This window comes from Nycticebus coucang, chromosome 4, assembly GCF_027406575.1.
Source record: "Nycticebus coucang isolate mNycCou1 chromosome 4, mNycCou1.pri, whole genome shotgun sequence".
In the NCBI taxonomy this organism is placed as follows: domain Eukaryota; kingdom Metazoa; phylum Chordata; class Mammalia; order Primates; family Lorisidae; genus Nycticebus; species Nycticebus coucang.
In genome coordinates this window covers 134,147,787-134,168,894 of record NC_069783.1, presented here as the reverse complement: position 1 = coordinate 134,168,894, position 21,108 = coordinate 134,147,787, and the positions used below count along the sequence as shown (strand labels likewise).

The window sequence follows — 21,108 nt, the reverse complement described above, 5'->3', positions numbered from 1 at the left end:
GCTGTAGAGAAAACTGAGCCCTGATCTTCAGCATAAGACTTGCTTCATGCTTGAGAGACTTGGAGAATCTCGAGAATGGCAAGAGTTGTGTGTGAAGGAGAACAGAAAACTGGCCTCCCAGGGAGAATGTATATGTGAAGTGAGGTAATACCAGGCCTAAGGGTTATGGTAAAGACTCTAGATTGTAAAGGTCTCTTGACGCTAGAGGCAGAGGTCTTGCTTAAGGTCTGAGATTTTGCAAAACAAATTGGAGAGACATCCCGCTTGACACTTTCTTCTCCCTTTTTTAATGCGATGTCTGATAACTAATTTTTAACTACTTTTTCCTGCTTTCTGATAATAAATAGGAGGGCTCCTCCCAGAGTTCCCCAGTCTCCCCTTCCCCCCACACAGACTTTGTGTCAAGCCTCTGCGTTCCTTGAGCCAAGAGGTCCTCATCTGGTGACCCAACCCCCTTTAGTAAACCTCTGCCAAGTCCCGTATGCTCATGCCTTGACTAAGAAACTGGCCTCTCCTCCGCTCTGGCCTGGTTTGGCACAGGGAAGCACTGGGGACTTAGCAGCGGGAGGAAAGTACCTGCCTGGTGGCCAAGGGGCAGGTCCTCAGTCCCACCTTGCCTGAAGCTGTAAACCCGGAGGGGCAGGAGGCCTGGCTAGGCAGGAAGCATCTACCCTGCTTCTGTCCTCTGGTGTCCTGGGTGCCCCCAAACTCTCACTCTTAACTGTTTCCCTTACACCTGCCCCACTGTGCACAATCACGTCCTCCAGGAAGCAGAAGGCCAGGACTCTAACCCCAGCCAGCTGACCTGGGGCAACCTGTGCAACCCCTCCAACACCCCTGACACGGGGGGATGACCAGGTGGCCCTCCCAGGAGAGAGGAGGAACTGTGTGTGCTGGTGTCTTCTTCTGCCCCCATGTGGCCACTCCCAGTACTGCGGGCCTCCATTTCTTCCCCCACCCCACCCCACCGCACCCGACCCAGCACGGGCCTCTAAGCTTTGCCCTCCCAGGTCCTTGCCCTGTCGGAGATCTAAGGGTCACAGGTGACCCAGTCCTACTCTGCTTAGGCCCTGCGTGGCTCCCATTCAGGGCCCTTCCCACAAAGGACTTGGGGCCCTGTACGTCCTCCAGCAGGGCGTCTGGTCTATGCTTCTCCCCACCGCAACTGACGCCACTGGAGGGGCAGGTGCACAGACAGGCGCGGTGGCATCAGGTTCGGGCCCTGTGCCGAGCTCCTGGACGCTCCTGGGCCAACACCCGAAGTCTCAGACACGGCCCCACCAGTGACTGTACCCAGCCAAAGCGCCACCATTTGCAGGGCTGTGCCAGGGCAGGGCTGGTGCCTGCACAGGGATGGGTGGGAGGCAGAATGGCCAGGCTGGGCCTGCCCTGCGTGGCTGAGCCCTTTGGTAACATCGCCCTGTCCCCACCCCCCAAGGTAGTCACTGTTCTTAGTCTGACTTCCAGAGGGTGGGAAGAGAGGAAGGGCATCGCATCTCGACCTGGGAGACGATGGGACAGGTGGGACTTATGCCCGGGTCACTCTGAGCGCTGTTGGCAGGTGACCCTGCAGGGCAATTGTGGAATTCTCCAGAACAGAGGCGCAGCATGGACACCAGGACACAGGGAGGAACATGGGGACTTGTTTTCTCTTCGTACAGGCAGGGAGGGGCGTTCCTGAGAGACCTTCCAGAAGAGTTAGAATTACAAGCCTAGAGTGCAGGCAGTGGGGTCTCCCCCTCAGGGCACTCACTTTCTGCTCTGGGGTCCTGAGGCCTCTCCTCACCCTAGGCCCATGTGGGGTCTCAGTCCACGCCTGGGGATCTAGCACCCAAGCGGCTCTACTTGGCCCCCACAGTGGATGGCAGTTGTCAGTGTGTTTGGGACCAGGTGCCGGGCTATGGGCAGCAAGGTGTTGGAATCTGCATGTCAGGTGCGGGCACACTGGGGCTCAGAACTCCATGGCGTGCAGCAGCAGTTCTGGGGAACCAGAGCTGGGAGCATCTAAGGAGCAGAGTACAGAGCGCTGACAGCTCAGGGCGCTGGAGCACCTGGCCTCTGGCCTCAGGTCTGAGATGTTAAGGGCCCAGGTATCAGGTGTCTGGGCTGCAGGTGCGCAGGACCCGGGTGCATGCTCCAGAGACAGGGGCTCTCTCCTGGGAGGTGGGGTCCTGGCCAAGCTGTCCCCATCATGGCTGTGAGCCCCAGACGTGCCTGCAACAGAGATGTGGTTTGGAGGGGGCATGCGGCCCCACCGGCGCCCCAGGGTCTTGGGAGAACAAGGGAGGACACCAGGAGGGGACTGGGCGGAGCCTCACATGGTGTTGCCCTTCCTGCGGCGGAGCAGCACATAGGCGAGAAGGATGGCGGCCACCACCGCCAGGCCTCCGAAGATGATGCCCAGCAGCACTGCGTAGCTGCGACCTGGGGAGGGGACAAGAGTGGTGAGGCTGGTCTGGGGCCATGGGCACGGGGGGCTAGGCAGGTGTGTGCGTGGGTGGGATGTCCTCACCTGGATGGCACACTGGGGTAGGCGCGGACCAGCTGCCATCAGCCCGGCAGGTGCTGGTCTCTGCCCCGACCAGGCTGTAGCCATTGTTGCAGTGGAAGTAGATGGTGGAGCCCTCCAGGTATCTGATGCTATCCTTACGCCCATTTTGGGGGGCAGCCAGCCAGCCACAGGATACCACTAGGGCAGGGGCAGAGAGCAGATGACAGGCCTGAGCCGCTGCCCACTGCCCATAGCCTGCTGGCCCGGGGGGTCCTGCCCCAGAGCAAGGCACACATTTGGCGCCGTTACCACACTTCTGCCCTCACCTGGCTGCAGACTCTGTACACGATGCTGGTGCAGCTGGTGGGCCAGCCTCGTGGCATTGCCTGTGCTCAGGCTCCCGGTGGCCGCCACGTCGAAGTTGCAGAACTGATCATCCCCACAGAGTTCAGCTGCCTCGTCTGCCTGGCTGGGGCTAAGGGTGGCCTCACCGGGGAAGAGGGGCTCAAAGGTGGGGTCATGCTTGGGTTGGTACAGGAAGTTATTCCTCAAGAACCAGGAGTCATAGGTGAACAGGGAGGACGTGTTCTGCACAGCCCCTGGGAAGACAGGCTGCCCAGTTGTACTTGGTAGCCCAGGGTGTGGGGTCTCTCCTGAGTCCACAGACCCCACACATGCTATGCCCTCTCCACCCAGCCCCCCACAGGCTCACTTACAGTTGGCTCCATACTGAAACAAATCCCGAGGACTGGCGCCTGGGGGCAGCACCTGCCCGCTGTGAAGGGTGAAGTCGTCTGTGGGGTCGTTATTGAGAGTCCCAAGGAGGCCGCGAGTGTGGGTGAGGAACTTTGCAGGCAGCAGGACGGACACAGTCAGGAACAGGCCCTGAACACTGACCTCCAGGCCGGCCCCCGAAGCCAGCATGACGGATACCCTGTCCCCGGCAGCCACTGACAGGAACATGCCTGGGCACAGGTGGGGTGGATCAGAGTCACCCTGCGGGCACCACGGCCACCCCTCTTGTAGCCCCAGGATGGCGGGGGGAGGGAGGTCAGCACCCATGGAGCAAATGTGGGCAGGGGCATCTCCAGGCCAACCCTGCTTGACACTCCACTGCTCCCGGCCACGCCTGCACCAGAGCCCCCAGAAATGCCCAAGGTGCCCAGTCAGTGTGATGAACCCCACGCTGAGGCTGCTCTTGGGGGTCTTTGCACCCACAGATGAACAGGGCCAGACCCTTGCTGTCCCCACTAAGAACTGTTTCGTTCTTTGAGCCCTGAGCAAGGGAGTCGGATGCCTAAGCTGCTGCACTTCTGAGCTCTGAGTGGCATCCTTAACCTTACAGGGCTTGTGGTGGCTTTTTTTTTTTTTTTTTAACCATTTGACACATTTTTATCACAGTGGTTAACATAGCCTTTCCGGCGTTATCTCAGTTACTGTGCCAAAACATTTATATTCTACATTTACCAAGTTTCGCAAATACCCCTGTAATATGCACCACAGGTGTGATCCCACCGATTCCCCTCCCTCTACCCACCCCCCCCTTTCCCACTTCCCCTATTGTTAAGTTGTAGCTGGGTTGTGGTGGCTTTTTTGAACACAGTAGTGGCACTGTGCGCCCCAGTGGTGAGAGAGAGCAGCCAGTGTGAGTCCCCTCTGTACGGCTTAGATTTCTCAGGGAGGACACGTCCTACAGTGCCAGCCTCTCAGGTCTCTGACCAGGCCACTGGGTGTGACAGCCTGAGGGCAGACCTCTGGCTGGGCCCTGCTTCCTCCGGCCTGGGACCAAGTTTGGCCTAAGACAGCCATGGACCCGCAGCCACATTGCACTGGCCCCTCTCTGAGCCCCGAGAGGCCTCTGTCTTTGCATCGGAGCCCTGGGCACCATCCCAGCCTCCAGCTAGGGTTGAGGAGAGGTGTGAAGGTCCAGGGTCTCCCCTCAGCCCCTGGGCAGGGAGGGGAGGGAGGCTAGGCCAGCCTGTGGCCTTGCCCGGCTGGACCACTCACCCTTCAGGTCCATCCAGCTCTGCTCTGCAAAACTGAGCACCTCTTGATTCAGCAGCACCTCCAAGACCCCGGCCCTGTCGGCCAGCCTGACCTCAAGCACATCTGAGTTGCCCTCCTGGACGGCCACTGCGGTCAGCCCGGTGCCTCTGATCTGTGTGCCTGTAGGTATGGGCATAGAACAGGGTTTGCTTGGCTCCAGCTTCTCCCTGGGTGACCTAGCACCACCCCAACCCCCAGGCCCAGTCTCACCATTGGATGTTGCCCTGGGCTCGGCCCGAGCCTGTACCCTCAGGTCAGTCAGCGTGGCCTCCAGTAGCACGTACTCGCCCCTCCCATTGAATGTGAACTTGGTGCCATCGAAGGTAACAAAGTGTGGGTCTCCGAAGGTGGAGGCTGGGGTGAGAGCCGAGGGTCAGGCAGGGCCCCCTCGTTGGGTCAGCTGCACCCCCCCTAGCCCCCAGGCAGGCACCCACCCAGGTGGGGGGGCTGGTAGGTGCGGCAGTCGTTGGAGGGCCGCCGCTTCATGTAACGTGGACAGTCAGGTGCCCAGAGGCAGCAGTAATAGAAGCTGAGCACATCGTAGAGCCAGTGGGACATGCCGGGCACGCGGGGTGGTGTGCGGTACGGGGGTGCGCCCCAGTCATGGCCGCGGTCGGGAGTGCTGCCGCTGCTGGAGTCAGCCGTCAGGAGCTGCGTGCCATCTGCCATGTAGCAGCACTGCTGGCCGGCGCCATAGCGGGGGCTGGGGACAGCAGTGGGTCAGGGTGGCCTTCCAGAGCCCGGCTCCACCCTGCCCCGGCCCCAGCCTGCTGGCCTGGCTCACCTGGCCTGCACCGAACGCACACAGTGCACAGCCCCCGGGTGGTAGGTGCACTCGCTGCCCTGTTCCATGTCACAGCCGTAGTCCGTCTGCAGAGCGGGCAGTGGCTGTCACCCACCGGCTCTGGGTTCTGCTATCCCATTCCTGAAGTCAGCCCCCCAGGGCGCTCAGACTGCAGCCCCTCCTCCCAGAGCCTCAGTGGGGGAGGCTGCCCCTGCTGCTGAGGGGCTGCTCGTTCCCTCCCTTGGGCCCCGATGGAGCCTGAGCTCACGTGGAAGCGGCCGGAGTCAGCCCGGGCCTGTGCTAGGGTGCAGGGACAGTCAGGCAGCTCCTCCAAGAAGTCAGGCAGCTGGTCCTCCTGGTTCTCCCAGGCCAGGCACTGAGTGCGGGCCCAGGCCACAGGGTCCTCCCGGAAGTCAGAGCCGAGGTGCCATGCCAGGGCGTGGTCATTAGTCCAGAGCGCCTGCACATCCCTGCAGCGGTGACCACGCATGACTTGGGGGCGACCACCCCGTGCCCGCCCCATGCCCAGGGCTTCCTGGGTGAGCAGGGCCGTCTGAAGGCGGTCAGGCCCCACTAGCCTGTACGCGTGCCCTTACTTCTGCCCTGCATAGCTCTTGCTGTTGATGATCCGGAGTGCACCCACTTTCCACGCCTGGTAGTTGTGGGGTGCAGGTTTTGGATTGAAGGTGAAGAAGCCAGAGTTGGGCACGTTTGTGGCCAGTGGATATAGGTATGACCACTTTGCTGTCCACTCTCCTGAATATGGCGTCCCTGATAGGGATGAGGCCTCGTTAACCTTGGGGACCTGCCCGGGACCCTCGGGGCAGGTGCGGGCCTGGGCCCTTATCCTTGGTACCTGGAGCAGCCTGCCAGACATGTTCGGATGGGTGACAAACGGGCGGATCCCCATAGGAGGACCCTGGCTTAGGTGACCACCCACCTGCCCCCACACTCCAGAATCCTTATCTCTGCCAGCCGTCTGAGCCTCCAGAGCACGCGGCATAGCAAGCCTCTTCTGCGTCCAGAAAAGCCTCCTCCAGAGGGGTAGGGCCCCAACCACTGTCCCTTGTTCACAGCCCACCTGCACCTCCCTAACCCTGATCCTGAATCCCTGCCGGAGCTCTTGTCTCTCCTCATCCCTGGCTGGAGCCCCCCAGCCCACCACCCAACCCTTTTTCCCATCTCTGAGAGCCTGAAGCCTGAGGCCACCCCGCAGCCCTCTGCAGGCCTCACCTGTCTCCTCGTAGCCCCACAGCTCAATGGTGACTTGCTGTGTGGGCAGTGCTGAGGTGTTCCAGGTCAGGCTGAGGTTGCCCGTGGTGTCCTCGGTGCCGTAGTATTGCCAGCGGGTCTCATTCACCAGGTGGCCCTTCTCTGCCACTGACACTTTGTTGGGGTGCACTAGATGGGAGGGTGAGGGGTGAGTGAAGGCCTGGGGTCCAGGCTGTGCAAGGGAGGGAGCCTGAGAGAGCCACCCAAGGACAGAGCATCATAGCAGTGAGGTGATCTTCCCAGACCAGAGGACAGTCCGAGAAGCAGCCTGTCCTCCACTGCCCAGGCCCTTGGCTGGCCGAGCTGAGTGGGCAGACACTGGCTCTCCGTGGGACCTCTGCAGCTCCCGCTTACTCTGGGCTGAAACTCGTGTCTGGGTGCCCGGGGATGAGGCAATGAGCTTAGGAACCCCCGCCCCTGTGGCTGGGTGGGCAGGCCACCCGAGGGACTGGTTCAGCCAGAGCAGCAGGGTACGGGCGGGCCAAGTTTTGGTGAGGATAGATTAGCACTGGGGAAAGTCCCCGTGGGTGCAGGCTGCAGGCGGGACTCAGGGGTGAGGGCTCACCTGCCAGCCAGGTGCCTGAGCGAGGGAAGGAGCGGCCATTGTCTAGTGAGACCGTGAAGGGGATGCGACCACTCTCATAGAGCAGAGGAGATACACAGTGCACCTGCCCTGAGGAGTCCACGTGGCCGAGGGTCTGGATGCTCTCCTTAAACCTGTGGGGGCAGAGGTGGCAGGAGAGGCTGGGCCGGCCAGTGCCGGCTGATCCCCTCAAAGGCCAGGGTCCACTGACAGCCACAGGGCACCCATCCAGCCAGCTATCTGTGTGCCCTCCCTCCTGTTCTGGGTCCAAGGACCTTCAGTCAGCCAGCCAGGGGTTCTGGGCCCCCAGCATGCAGGGAGATGGGGGGGGTGGGGTCCCGGAGGGGTCCTATGGCCTGGCCTCTTGGGCCTCCCACCTGCAGATCACACCATCTGTGGGGCTGAACCACTTGAGATGCTGCACCACAAAGTCCTTGCCACCCATCAGGGAGCCTGAGTAGGGTGAGATCTCCAAGCAGAAGTCTCGGAAATCCAAGCAGCAGGTGCCAAGGCCGGAGCAGGTCGGGTGGCAGGAACACGGCCCTTCCGGGTGCCCACAGCGCATGGAGCAGCTCTCCTGGGCATCTGGAGAGGAGGACCCTGAGCACCAGCTGGGCAGGTGCTGGGCCCATCTCTATTTCCCCAGTCCATTAGAGAGCAGCATTCTCAGGAGAACTCTGGCCAGGAATCCGGGAATGTCACTGGCCACCACGTGAACGCAATGGAAAACCACAGGGCCCGTGGGGATGGGGTTAATCTTAGCACAGATGACCTAGCTATTGCCCTAACTGGTGAAACCTTCCTATGCTTAGTCTCACGGGGCAAGAGGACCCCACAGGGCATGGCTGACCCTCAGCCACCAAGTCTTATATCCCACGTGGCAGGGGTCCTCAGAAGGCCACAGTTGCCTGAGCCCTTGACCTGGGTGTGGGGCCCTCTCTTGATTCCCTGAGGCATCTGTGGACACGTGTCTCCCTGGGGCCTGCAGCCCGGGAAGGACCCCTCTTGCTTGCCTGGGCTGCGGTCCCAGGATGTGGCTGCTAAGACTCCTATTTGAGGCTTGACAGAGAATGGTGCCCAGGCTGAATGTGGCCCATCTCACTTCTGTGGAAGCTGAAATTGAGAAGCCCGCCCTCGGAGGGGAAGGCCAGGGGGACCTCCCTTGCTTTTTGGGGAGAATCAGGGAGGGGACACTGTGGATGTTAGGCCCTGACGGTCTCCCGTGGGTTGCACTGCCTGGAGCTGGCACGGAGGCTGGGCTGGAGGGTGTGACTGGGGTGGATGCAGGCACCCTGGCCCTTTCCCATTCCTCTCAAACAAGGGCACTCAAGGGCCAGACCTGGGCTGGAGACACCCGTTGGCCCCACCTCACTGAGTACAGTGCCTGGAACTCAAGAACAACAATAAATATTTACTGGCCAAGGATGAGATGGCTTGTGGGCGTGTGGGGAGGAAGCTAAGAGATGGTGTGGAGATAAGTGGATGGGAATGGGGTGGAGGTGGGGGTGGGGTTGGATAGCAGAGGGTGGCCTGGGGGCAGGGTCCCTGCTCTGGGGCTCTGGACTCAGGGGCTTCCCCTAGACATCCACAATCCTGCCTTCTTGTCCTACTCACACCCTCTGTCAGGGCTTGGGGTCTAGGCTGAGGTTTCTGCGGGACTCCCTGCTTCCCTCCCTTTCAGGGTGAAGGGTCCAGGCTGCCCATCCCTGCCAGCAGCCCCTTGACCACAGATCCTCGGAATGTCTTCCCATAACATCTAGCACAGCCACAGATGGCCTGACAGATGGACAGAAGCTGAGCCCAGAGGGGCGTCTGCCCCGGCACTGCTGTGGAAAGCAGATGGACAGACGGATGGGGCAGAAGAGTAGGGTGGGAGGCATACCTGCTGTAGGCCCAGGGACCCAGCCAGGGGCTGTCACCAGCAGCAGCAGAGCCCAGGACAGGAGGGCCGGCTTCATGGTGCGGCCTGTGTCTGCGGCCAGCAGTGCAGTGGCTCTGAGGCGGCGGGTTGAGCTTAGTCTTTGCAGCCTGGCCCCGCCTGCCCGGCCCCGCCTGCCCTAGCTCTGCGGTACCGCCCTGCCCCGCCCCACTGGCCTCCGCCCGCCCGCGGGTCCCCTTTCAAAGTCCACAGGTGCCTGCGCAGACCAGCAGGGCCCAACCTGCCCCGTTAGCACATTCCTGGCCCGTAGGCCTAGGACAAGGGGTGGGGATGGGGGAGGGGGCCGAACCTCAGCCATGGGACCCTGTGGGAGAGTGAGGGTGCCCCATCCAGAGGCTGCAGCCTAGGATCTGCAGCCCAACCCAGCCCTGCATTCAGGGTGGGGCCCCTGGGGATGGGATGCTGTGGTAAGGGCAAGGCAGGGAGGGCTTTCGCTGGAAGGTGGTGTTCCTAACCCCTCCTCTGGCGGAGGCGGGATCTGCTGGGTCAGAGATGCAGGCCAGGCCGAGCCTAAGGGCCCGGGTGGCTCTGAGGGGGATTCTCTCTGGAAGGGGGAAGGGGAGAGCCTCCACGTTGGACAGAGAATGTGGGGAGAGGAGTGGCTTTCCCTGCCACACCGTGCCACACCGCCCCTGCCCTGTCTCTCTTGGAGTTTGCATAATCTCTTTAGGGTTACCCTCCCTTCTTGTTCAGATGAGGAAACTGACGCCCACATGAGATAGGCCCAAAGTCGTTAGGAGAGGTGGCAGGCCCAAAGTCGTCAGGAGAGGTGGCAGGGCCAAGTCAGGCCCCTGGTGGCTTCCAGGACCCCCTTTCCCCCACCCCACAGGTAGGGTGAGGTAGCCAAGTCTCTGCCACCTGGGCTGGATGTCCATCAGGCAGGTGGGCCTCTGCAACCTGCAGCTTCCCAACGTGTCTAAAGGAGGAGGCACATGGCCAACCTCTCAGGGAGCTGCAGCTGGCCCCATGGTGCAAATGTGCCAATCATATACGTCATCTGCATCTGCGCTGTGACCTATCTCAGCTCCTAGGGCAGGGCTGGCCCATTGTTCCCAGGCCCATTCTCTCTAGCCTGGTGGATGTGATTGCTGAGAAACACACTGGCTGAGTGTTGGCAGCCACCTGGGGTGCTCCCAAGGGTCCCCCCCACCTCCTACAGAGGTGTCAGAGGAACCCCAAAAGGGAGACTTGGAACCTGGGTGCCTCCTGAACTCTCCTAGAGGGCTGTCCCCCCCATCTCTGCTCCCTCCCAAAGACATTTGTTGAGAAGCCCTCAAGACCTTCAGCTTCAAAAGGGGAAAGGCCTGGGCTCCACAGATCACTCAGGAGATTCCTCTACTGGACTGCAAATTGTCTTTAGGTCTGCAGGCTAAGACCAGCGCCTAAAACTAAAGGCTGTTTGATTCCATGCTAACTAAGATGCTGATTACAAGTTTATCTTCCCAGGTGCTGTCCTGTCTATCTCTTCAAATATTAGCCTAATTTCATGTACAATGTAGATGTCCTGGGGATTAACTGAAGTGTCTCAAGAATGTGACCATTTGACTCATTGCCCACCCCTTAATCCTTTTTTTTTCCCCCCCCCTGTGGGCCCTGCTTCCTTAAATACTTAAGTTCCAGGCCAATACTGGTGGCTCACGCTTGTAATCTTAGCTCTATGGGAGGGTAAGGTGGGAGAACCTCTTGAGCTCAGGAGTTTAAGACCAGCCTGAGCAAGAATGAGACCACCTCCATCTCTACTAAAAATAGAAAAATAGCTGGGTGTTGTGGTGGGTGCCTGTAGTCCCAGTTAATCAGGAGGCTGAGGCAGGAGGATTGCTTAAAACTTAGTGATTGACTTTGAGATTGTAGTGAGCTAGGCTGAGTAGCCTGGGGAAGAGAGTGAGACTCTGTCTCAAAACCCTTTCCCCAAGCCCTCCAAACAAACAAACAAACAAACAAAAAACAAACATCACTTTGAGATATCACCTAATCCCAGTGAGAATGGCCCATATCACAAGATCCCAAAGTAACAGATGCTGGCTTTAGGGAGGGGAGCAGGGAACACCCACGTGCCCTTGGTGAGTCTGCAAACCAGTCCAGCCTCTGTGCAAAGAAGTACAGAGAGTCCTCAAAAGGAGACCTACCATTTGACCCTGTAATTCCACTACTAGGCATTTACCCAAATGAAAAAAACACATTTTACCATGGGACATTTGCACTTGAATGTTCATAGCAGCTCAGTTCACAATTGCAAGATGTGGAAACAACCCAAGTGCCCAAGAACACACAAAAGGATTAATAAACTGTGGTCTGTGTATGCCATGGAATACTATTCATCCCTTAAAAAAAGATGGAAATTGGGGCGGCGCCTGTGGCTCAGTCGGTAGGGCGCCGGCCCCATATACCGAGGGTGCGAGGGTGGCGGGTTCAAACCCGGCCCCGGCCAAACTGCAACCAAAAAATAGCCGGGCGTTGTGGCGGGCTCCTGTAGTCCCAGCTGCTGGGGAGGCTGAGGCAAGAGAATCGCTTAAGCCCAGGAGTTGGAGGTTGCTGTGAGCTGTGTGAGGCCACGGCACTCTACCGAGGGCCATAAAGTGAGACTCTGTCTCTACAAAAAAAAAAAAAAAAGATGGAAATTTTGCATCCTTTGTAACAACTTGGATGGATTTGGAGAATATTCTCCTAAGTAAAATATCACAAGATTGGAAAAACAAGCATCACAGGTACTTAAAAGCAATTTAAAACTAGATTAACAATCACAGACCCACAGGAGAGAAAATCTCAAACTCAAGAAGTGGGGGAGAAGAGGACGGGGCTCAGTAGCTTCCCACCCAGTGGGTACAGTGCATGGATAGATGGCGCATTCCCTGGGTGCAGGACACAGCTACAACTTTGATTTTTATTTGACATGTGTAAATTATATAACCTAATGGTCCGTACCCTCATAGTAATCTGAAATTGAAAAAAGAATGAAAAAAAAAAAAAAGATGCATCTGTGGTTTGTGTGTTTCCCCAGTATTCCCTCAAACTTTGGCTTAAAAAAACCTCCAATGATTGATATCTCTGCCTCAGTCACTTATTTTGTACTTCTGGGTACTCAGGACACCTCTGTAGGTAGGTGCCCTGAGTGTGAATGTTGAGGTTGAGTCAAGCAGAGCCTGTTCCTGGCCCTGGTCTGGTCTGGGAACTCATCCTGGGCCCAGGCCGAGGGTGCTGGGGAGGGCTGGCGGCCTCAGGCTCTGAGAACCTCCTGGGTCTGCAGGAAGGCAGGCTGTTGCTTTCCGTTTCTGGCCTGGGAAGCCCTGCCATGTCCAGAGAGGATGGATGTGCAGTCTGGAGACCTCCATACCCCAGGGGCCTGCAGGGAGTGGGTGCCAGAAGAGTCGCTGCCACCACTCAGCCCTCTGAAGGCAGGTGCAGCCAGGATCCCCCCAGGGCTGCTGCACATCTGGTTCTAAACAGCCTGGGCTGGGCCCTGGACGTGTCCAGCCCATCAGGGCCCCCATCTCCATCCTAGACAGAGAGCCTGTTCCAGGGGAAGCCCTAGGAGCAGGGGATGGCCCAGGTCACTAGACGGGGGTGACAGTTGTGAAGGGCAGGTTTGGGCCCCCAGAGCCTTGCATCCCCGAAACAAATGGGCCTGGAATACAGGAGGGCAGGGCCAGCACCTTGGGCTGATTTAATGCTCTCTGGTCACTGTCTTAAATCTTCAATAATTTCTGACTGACAAGCCCCACCTGTGCATCCTGTGCTGGGCCCCAGAGCTTTCAGGTGCCCAGTCCCATCAGGGCAGGTATGGTGGGAGATCAGAGCTCTCCCTTCTTGCCCCATAGCACAGGCCCTATAGCCTTCCACCTCTAAGAGCACAGCGACCCACGCAGCCAGACACCCGACATGCCTTTCAGGCCGGGCTCCAGCCTCCTCACTGGGGTCTGCCCTGCTTGGCACCTGGCATCTCCTCTCACCAGCAGAGTGCCCCCAGCCTATTGGCTGTGCTGGGCCCTGCCCTATGGGAGAAGGGGTGTGGATGTCCTGGGCCCTCCCCCAGCTGCACCCCAGAAGTGAGCACAGAAGCAAAAACTACTGTTGAACCTTTATTAGAAAAGAAACCAAAAAAAGGGTGTGGGGCAAGCCTGGCTCTGAACGCCCTTCACTGCGACATGGGCAGAGCCCAGTGTGTCCCAGCATCAGGTGTGGGTGTGGCTGACCAGGCTGACTGTTGGAAGGTTTACAAAGTCACCATTTCATAGAAAAAGATGCTGCCCAGCCCTGCAGATCGCGACCCCTCCACCTTCACATGGCTGAGACGGGCCTCCTCTCTGCTACCTCTGGGCTCCCACACAGTGTGAACAGTCCGATCGGGTGCAGAGAGGGTGCCGCAAAGAGGGCTGGGCAGGCCTGGGGCCTGGGTAGGTGATGTTGTCCCGTGCGGGCCTCCAGCCAGCCCAGGGTCCAGGCTGTGGGGCGTTCCAAGGCTGGCAGCCCGCCCCCGTGTAGCTGTGGGCTCCAGCAGCCCTCTCAGATGTCCATGTAGTCATCATCCTCGTCTGTCTCACTCTCCAGTGAGGACTCCTGGCTGGATGTCTCCAGGACCTCCAGGGCTGGCTGGCACAGACTCTCTTTTCTCACGGTGGCGGCCGACTGGGCGGAAAGGATGGCCGACTGCAGACAGGGCAGGTAGGGGACTGGTCAGAGGTAGCTGGGACCCACCCTAGGCCCCACTGCAACCTGCACCCCCTCCCGTGGACCCTGCCCAGTACCCAAGGTTACCTTCAGCTTCTGCTTGGTCTCCTCTGAGATGCTGCCTTTGGGGGAGAGCAGGGTTGGGGTGGGTGGCGTGACGGTGATCTCAGGCGGGAACTTGGTGGCGGCCGAGGGGATGACCAGCTTTGGCATGTTGGGCAAGAGGCGTGACTTGGCCCAGCTGGGCTCTGCCTTGCCTGGGTGGCCCTCGGGTGCCTGGCCACTCCCACTGCAGGGGACCTTGGAGCTGGTGGCTGCGGGGAAAGATCTCAGGGGCTGAGCCTCACTCTAAGCCTCCTTCCTCCTCCTCCCCCTCCTACTTTCCAGCTCAGGCTTCAGTTTCCCCTCTGGAGACAAAGTGACCAAAAGCAGCTCCCGCATTCTGCGTCAGACCACGGGTGCCTTTTTTAGGACCCATTTGGTCTGTGCTGACTGGCAAGGTCCTAGGCATCCACCCTGGATAATTGCTTGGCTCAGGCCCTGGCTCTGGACTGTGGGGTTCTGGGACTGTGATCCCATCCAGGGCACCATGAACTCTGGGTCCCAGGGCCTGGGATATGGGTAGCACCCGCCTCTGACCCTTCCCCAGGGGCCCTCGGGCACCATGCTCACATGAACTGTTGCATCCCTGCAACCATCCAAGGACATGTCCTATTAGCGTCCACGTCCCAGAGAGGACACTGAGGCCCAGACCTGGTTGTGCTCCAGTGGAGTGAGGGGCTGCATTTCCCTGGAGCCTGGAGGCAGCTGGCCATGCAGGCTGCAGTCCCGGGTCCTGGCAGCCTCCAGAGGGCTGGGAGAGCTGGGAGGCCCCAGATGGCCTGGCCAGTCTCCACATTCCTCTGCAGCCCCATGGCTTTAAAAGGAGCAGGGTTTACTCAGAGCCCATGCCTGGCCCCTAGCAGCTGACACCAGGTCTGTCATCCTGAGTGGTCTGTAGGAGGCCCAGGCCAGGCAGAGTCTCCAAGGGGCCTAGCTGGTTAGGGTGGCTGGTGGGAACAGGCCGCACCCAGGGCTGGGGCTGGGATCTGACTCAGCTGCTGGTGGGGACATCTGCCTGGCCACCCTGTAGCTGCTGTTGATGCCTGTCACTGGGCCCAGCTGCTCCCTGTAGGTGCCTGTCCACCTCCTGCCACACTCTAGGCTCAGCCTGGGTTCTGAGGTGGCCTGGTAACAGTCCCCCTACCACACCAGCCTGGGCTTGTCCTTGGACCTCCTGCCCCGTCCTCCCAGGCCAGGCACTTGGTGGGAAGCCCACCCTGGCTGTCAGGAGTGAGGCCCCTTGTGGTGGCTGGTGCTGGCCTGCTCCCAACTCGTCTTACCTTGGCTGCAGGTGGGCTCCGTGCCTGTCTGAGGAGCAGCCTCCGTGGGCCAGCAGTGTGGCTCTGCTGGGGCACCTGTGGGGGCCGTCTTCCCCTGCTGACTATGCCGGGGCTCCTGGGATGGCGACCCAGCGCCGTCTGCTGCTCTCACCAGCTTTCCTCCCTCTGCAGGGACATGAGGCCCACTGCGGGTTACGTACTCACCCTTCCCAAGGGCTCCTGAGTCTGCCAGGTTCTGTGTCCTGGGACACCCAGCAGGGAAGCATGGCTGCTGCAGGGACCCTGGGCTGAGGTGGCGCTCCCTTTCCACAGGAGTGGTCCGGGAACCAGCAGGCCCTCTGACAGCTGTGCGGCTGGGGCCAGGTGGTACAGATAGGAGACTGCTCACCATGTAAGTGGGTGCTAGTGTAGGCTGGCGCCCCACTCTGGATGACTGCATAACTGACACAGTGGGGACCCCATCCCTGGGCTCATGAGCTTGGCTTACATCTGCTCTCCCCTCCAGCTCAAGCAAGTGGCAATCAGAAACCAGTTCAGGACCCAAACAACCCAACTAAAACTGCAGTGGATGGAGGGGCTTGATGGTACCGTGGTTCCCTGCCAGGCCAGACCACACCTTCCTTGGCATGAGGGGTGGACTGGGAACTGGCCTCAATTATGCCAAGGACTGGATGGGCCTGGAGCAAAGGCTGCGCCTGTGGCCACCGGCCAGGCTAGCTGTTACTCAGCATCTGCCCTGAGCTTCCCAGGCCCCGCTCCTCCCCTGAGTCTCCGCACAGTTCCCAGCCCGGCTTCCCTCCTCCCTCCACCGCATCTCATGTCTCCAGGCCTTCCCACTGCCTTCCTGGCCCCGCCAGCCTGTCCAGCTCCTCTGCCAAGATGACCTCACCCTCTCCAGTAGGGGGAGCCAGCTCACCACCGTGGCCTTCCCACCCATGGTGGCGGGAAGCCTGGGCCCAGCGCACCAGGCAGAGGCATGAGGGCCCTGCTGCCTTCCAGGTCCACACAGTCTGTCCCACACTGGCCAAGGCCTTGTCTTGAGCCCCCACCCCTCTGGGCACTCCCTCCCTTGCTTAGTGTCATTGCCTGGAATCTACAGTCACAGCCTCTTTGGTCCCAGGTCCAGTCACAATGGCTGCAAATCTAAGTTCCTCAGCAGGGCCTCCCGCTGCCTTCCCAGCCACCCCTCCACCTCCTGCAGGAGGCTGGGCACACAGCCACAGGGCAGGCCGTCTGTGGGCCCTGAGGCCAGGCCTTTCTACTGGTGGCACTGCCCTGGCAGGATACACCCCTCTGGCAGCTGCTCCCTGAGCAGGGTATGAGCACAGGCCGCTCTTGCTGATGGCAATTTACAGGGCAGAATGTGGATGAGGTGGCAGGGGTACCCTGGCAGCCCTGTCAGGAAGATGATGGGTGGGCCTGAAAGGAAGGGGATCTACCAGGGAGCCCAGCCTGCAGAGGAGGTACGCCTTAGCCAGTCTGGACAGACCACCTGGACCTGGAAGGCAGCAGGCAGGAGCCACAGGAGAGCCCTGGAGCCTCCCCACCACCCTCCCATCTCAGGTTCTCTGTCTGCAGAAATAGGTGGCCAGGCCAAAATCCTGTGCCACTGAGACCAGTCTCCCTGTACCCCAGGGCAGACTGTCCCCGACGTGAGATATCCTGGGAGGCCCCGAGGCCTGGCTCTGCCTCTGCTTGGCTTAACTGCCTGTTTTGGTCCTGACTTGGGAGCAGGAACACCCTCTCCACGTTCCCTACCATAGGAGGGCTGACTGCTCAGAGAGGGGCCCCTCTCACTCTTACAGGGGCAGGTGCTGTTCTAGAGCTGAGAGGCAGCTGTGCACTGAGGCCTGGCCTGTGCTGGGGAGAACCCTGACAAATGTGGAGACACACACATGCCTATGGGAAAAGGAAGCCCAGCTACAGGGGATACACAGGCCTTGGCTGACCCTGAGTACCCCAAGTGCCTCTGCCTCATGGAGCTGTGACCTTGTCAGTAGGGCCTGGGCAGGTGGCTGAGCTCCTCACTAGGAACCAGGGACTTGAGAGCACCTTGTCCACCTGTGGCTGTTTCCCCAGGTGTGAGGGGCCCTGGCAGGAAGCCCATCAGTCCCTTCTGCACCCACCCTCCCAGTTCTCTCATTCCTCGGGGAGGTGTCCAGGGAGAATTCATTCTGTGATCTGCTCTCCCAGGTGGCTCAGCTATCACTGGATCCCAACTTCCAGCTTCACAACCAGTCCTGGCTTCAGTTCAAGGTCTGCACACCACCCTCTAGTCTCAGGGTGCCTTTGCAGGTGGGCCTTGCTGTCACCAGGAACTACTCCATATGTGGCCATACCACTATGCTGGGGCCAGTTCCAGAGGTGCCTGTCCAAGCTGGGACCTGGTATCACCCCAGCCAGCTCTGAGAGCCATACGGGATACCCACCCTGATGCGGCCGGCTAAACATCACCTGCTTGAGGATCTGCAGCAGCCCCAAGGGGGGTGCGCAGGGTAGGCGGGGGGCAGGTGGTAGCATGGTATGTGCTGATGCCAGGGCCTGTCAGGTAGAGGCCTCTGCTAGGCCTGCACAGACATTCTCAGTCAAGGGCAGCCCTCACTCCCAGTGCCATTCAAGAGAAAAAGACCATTTAAATTAGTTTGGGGAAAAGAAACAAAAAAGGATTGATCCATTCTCCAGGCTGAAGAATGTACAGTCAGGGAGAGTGGTAGCTCACGCCTGTAATCCCAGTACTTTGGGAGACGGAGGCGGGAGGATCACTTAAAGCCAGGAGTTAAAGGCTCCAGTGAGCTGGAGAGCAGCAGTGTTGACCCCAGAACCAAGACCTGAAAAACATCTCTAAAAGCAACTGAAGTCAGGCACAGCGGTTCATGCCTTTAATCCCAGCGCTCTGGGAGGCCAAGGCAGGTGGATTGCTTGAGCTCACAGGTTCAAGACCAGCCTGAGACAGAGTGAGGCAAGAAAATTGCTTGAGCCCATGAGTTTGAAGTTGCTGTGAGCTATGACGCCATGACACTCTACCAAGGGCGACAAAATCAGACTTTTCTCTCTCTCTCAAAAAAAAAAAAAAAAAAGCAACCAAGTTGCTCTCCTGTGAAGGTCAGGGAGAAGAGAGACCAGCTGCCACATTCTGGATTGTCCTGCTCAGAAAAAGCACTGGGAAGGCACAGGGTGACAGCGTGGGATACCAGTAGTGGACAAGCTAAGAAGGGAAGTAGGCCAGGGTGGTGCCTGTCTCAGTGGGTAGAGTGCAGCCCCATATACGGAGAGTGGCGGGTTCAAACCCAGCCCCGGCCAAACTGCAACCAAAAAATGGCTGAGTGTTGTGGCGGGCACCTGTAGTCCCAGCTACTCGGGAGGTTGAGGCAAGAGAATCGTCCAAGCCCAGGAGTTGGAGGTTGATGTGAGCTGTGTGAGGCCACGGCACTCTACCGAGGGTGATAAAGTGAGACTCTGTCTTTACAAAAAGAAAAAATAAAATAAAAAAGAAGGGAAGGAGACAGGTATGAAAAGTGGGTGCAGGAGAGGTCAGACACCCAAGGAGAGAGCCTACACGGGATCACTGCCCACACCCCCCACCCCTAGTCTCTTGCGGGGGTGGACCAGTGTCCAGTTCCTGGTAGGCCTTTCCCTCCATGCAGAGGGTGCAGAGGGAGATGTGTAGGAGCTGAGCACACACGGTATTGCTGGGTGCTCTAACACCAGCCCTGTGGCGGAGGGCTGGGGAAGTGCAGTCTGGCCTGCGATCTCTTTAGGGACAGCGTCACCAACTTGCGGCTACGTGCTTCCCTTCCAGAACACAGGTGGGTCTGGGTGTGGAATCTGGAGAGCAGACAGCCCAGTGGCCTATCTACTATTAGGGCTCTGCCACCCCAAGACCTTGAATTTGCTAAAGACTGAGAGGGCAGTGGCGCCTGTGGCTCAGTCGGTAGGGCGCCGGCCCCATATGCCGAGGGTGACGGGTTCAAATCCGGCCCCGGCCAAACTGCAACCAAAAAATAGCCGGGCGTTGTGGCGGGCACCTGTAGTCCCAGCTACTCGGGAGGCTGAGGCAAGAGAATTGCTTAAGCCCAGGAGTTGGAGGTTGCTGTGAGCTGTGTGAGGCCACGGCACTCTACCGAGGGCCATAAAGTGAGACTCTGTCTCTAAAAAAAAAAAAAAAAAAGACTGAGAGGGTCCAGAGTGGGGTGGTTTTCAGGCATTGGCTGTGTAACCGACTTCGGGTCTACATCCAGGCGTGGGTTGCCATCTGTGGACAGAGCCTGCAGCTCTGCCAAACAGATTAGGGAGGTCTTGCACCAGCAAAGGGCCATGTTTCAATCTCTGTGCACAATATGTATCAATAGGGCCTGTTTCCTGCCTCAGTGATAGAGGTCACACAGTTCCCCAGAGCTAGGCTGAGGTGTCCTTGATCTCTGGGGGTACACCTCTGGCCTGGGCACTGCTTACTGGGGCAACTGCACCACCTGCATGGCATTCGCTCCCATAATAGGAAAACCAGTTTCAATCTCCTTGACAACTTTCTACAAGACGTCGTGAAATCCAATTTCAAGCCTTAGAGATTTCACATCCAAAAAACAGCTGTGTTTTCCTAACACTGGAGTGCCCCTTACGGCCCTAGGAAAGTTTTTCTTTTTTTTTTTTTTTTTATTAACCGTGATCAGGACTTTATTGTATATGCAAATAATGGTAAAATGAATGGCCCAACTTGTGGGAACGTGTCTAGAGCAGTGCCTGCCTGAGGTGCTGTGCTGAGGATTTGGAAATTTCCAGAGGGAAAGTTTTTCTTAACCCTCTTGTAGGAAGAATGTACCCACAGTCAAAGAAGAAGAAACCGCAAGTGAGGAAGAACCAACACAATCACTGCCGTGGTGAAAGGCCAGACCAGATCCTCTCCCACAAGGGATGACAGTAGAGCTGCCTCAGAAGATCCCAACTACAAAGAAATCATGGCAATGACAGAAAGGGGATTCAGATCATGGATAGCAAAAGCAAGGAAGGGAATTGAAGAAAAAGTGGAAAACCAGAAGAAGGAAATCCAAAAATTGACCCCCAAATTTAACGAAAGACAGAACAAAGTCTCCAAGGATCTAGACACAATTAGAAACAATATAAAAGAGCTAAAAGAATGTATGGAGTCATTTGGTGAGTTTCAAAAGAAGAAAGAGGGCTCGCTTCAGCAGCACATATACCAAAATTGGAATGATATAGAGAAGGTTAGCATGGCCTCTGCGCAAGGATGACACACAAATTCGTGAAGCGTTCCGTATTTTTTAAAATTGGAAGTATGAGTTCAAGGAGTAATTCAAAAGTTGTCTCAAGAATTCAATGAATTCAGAGATAAAATCACCAAAGATTTTGACAAACTGAGGCAAGAATTTGCATCCTTCAAAGACTTGAGAAATATAGTAGAAGCCTCAGCAATAGGATGGAGCAGGCAGAAAAAAGGATCTCGGACATTGAAGACAAAGCTTTTGAACCCTCCCAAACACTCAAAGACGAAGAGAAACGGAGAGCAAAGATGGATCATTCCCTGAGAGAGTTGGGGGACCACTCCAAAAAAGCAAACATTCTCCTTACTGGAATTCCTGAAGGCGATGAGAATGATCTGAAAGGCACAGATGCTCTACTCTGAGAGATTTTAGAGGTAAACTTTCCAAACATGGCAAGAGATTCTGAAATTCAGGTAGCAGACAGTTTCAGAACCCCAGCACGACTCCATCCAAATAAAGCACCCCCTAGACAAATTGTAATTAACTTCGCGAAAGTTAACATGAAAGAGAAAATCCTGCAAGCAGCCAGACATAAGAAAACCATAACCTACAAGGGGAAGAATATTAGAATGACTGCAGATCTTTCTGCTGAAACTTTTCAAGCCAGAAGAGGATGGTCATCAACCTTCAATCTCCTAAAACAAAATAACTTTCAGCCCAGGATTCTGTA

General features: G+C 57.9%; 2 protein-coding genes and 1 non-coding gene across 4 annotated transcripts in view; 1 reads left to right on the top strand and 2 right to left on the bottom strand.

Annotated features, from left to right (window-relative positions):
* Positions 1-1,621: 1,621 nt before the first annotated feature.
* On the bottom strand, positions 1,622-9,185 carry SUSD2 (sushi domain containing 2). Its single transcript, XM_053587055.1, has 15 exons — positions 9,059-9,185; positions 7,554-7,761; positions 7,159-7,310; positions 6,555-6,722; positions 5,918-6,092; positions 5,590-5,791; positions 5,322-5,407; positions 4,972-5,240; positions 4,748-4,891; positions 4,499-4,657; positions 3,208-3,456; positions 2,818-3,090; positions 2,513-2,689; positions 2,319-2,424; positions 1,622-2,214 (listed from the first exon to the last, which is right to left on the bottom strand). The coding sequence occupies exons 1-15, from the start codon at positions 9,132-9,134 to the stop codon at positions 2,190-2,192; spliced, it is 2,469 nt and encodes an 822-aa protein (XP_053443030.1). The 5' UTR covers positions 9,135-9,185; the 3' UTR covers positions 1,622-2,189.
* Positions 9,186-13,184: 3,999 nt separating this feature from the next.
* CABIN1 (calcineurin binding protein 1) overlaps positions 13,185-21,108 on the bottom strand; it is a 172,701-nt gene continuing 164,777 nt past the window's right edge. For both annotated transcript variants that reach the window (XM_053587053.1, XM_053587054.1), the window contains exons 35-37: positions 15,163-15,327; positions 13,868-14,094; positions 13,185-13,759 (exon numbers count right to left, since the gene is read on the bottom strand). In XM_053587053.1, coding sequence (XP_053443028.1) covers positions 13,616-13,759; positions 13,868-14,094; positions 15,163-15,327 — 536 coding nt within the window. In that variant the 3' untranslated portion in view covers positions 13,185-13,615. The remainder of the gene's footprint in view (positions 13,760-13,867; positions 14,095-15,162; positions 15,328-21,108) is intronic.
* Positions 20,333-20,439, top strand: LOC128585134 (U6 spliceosomal RNA). The gene has a single exon (XR_008379879.1). It is a non-coding gene; the product is annotated as a U6 spliceosomal RNA (small nuclear RNA).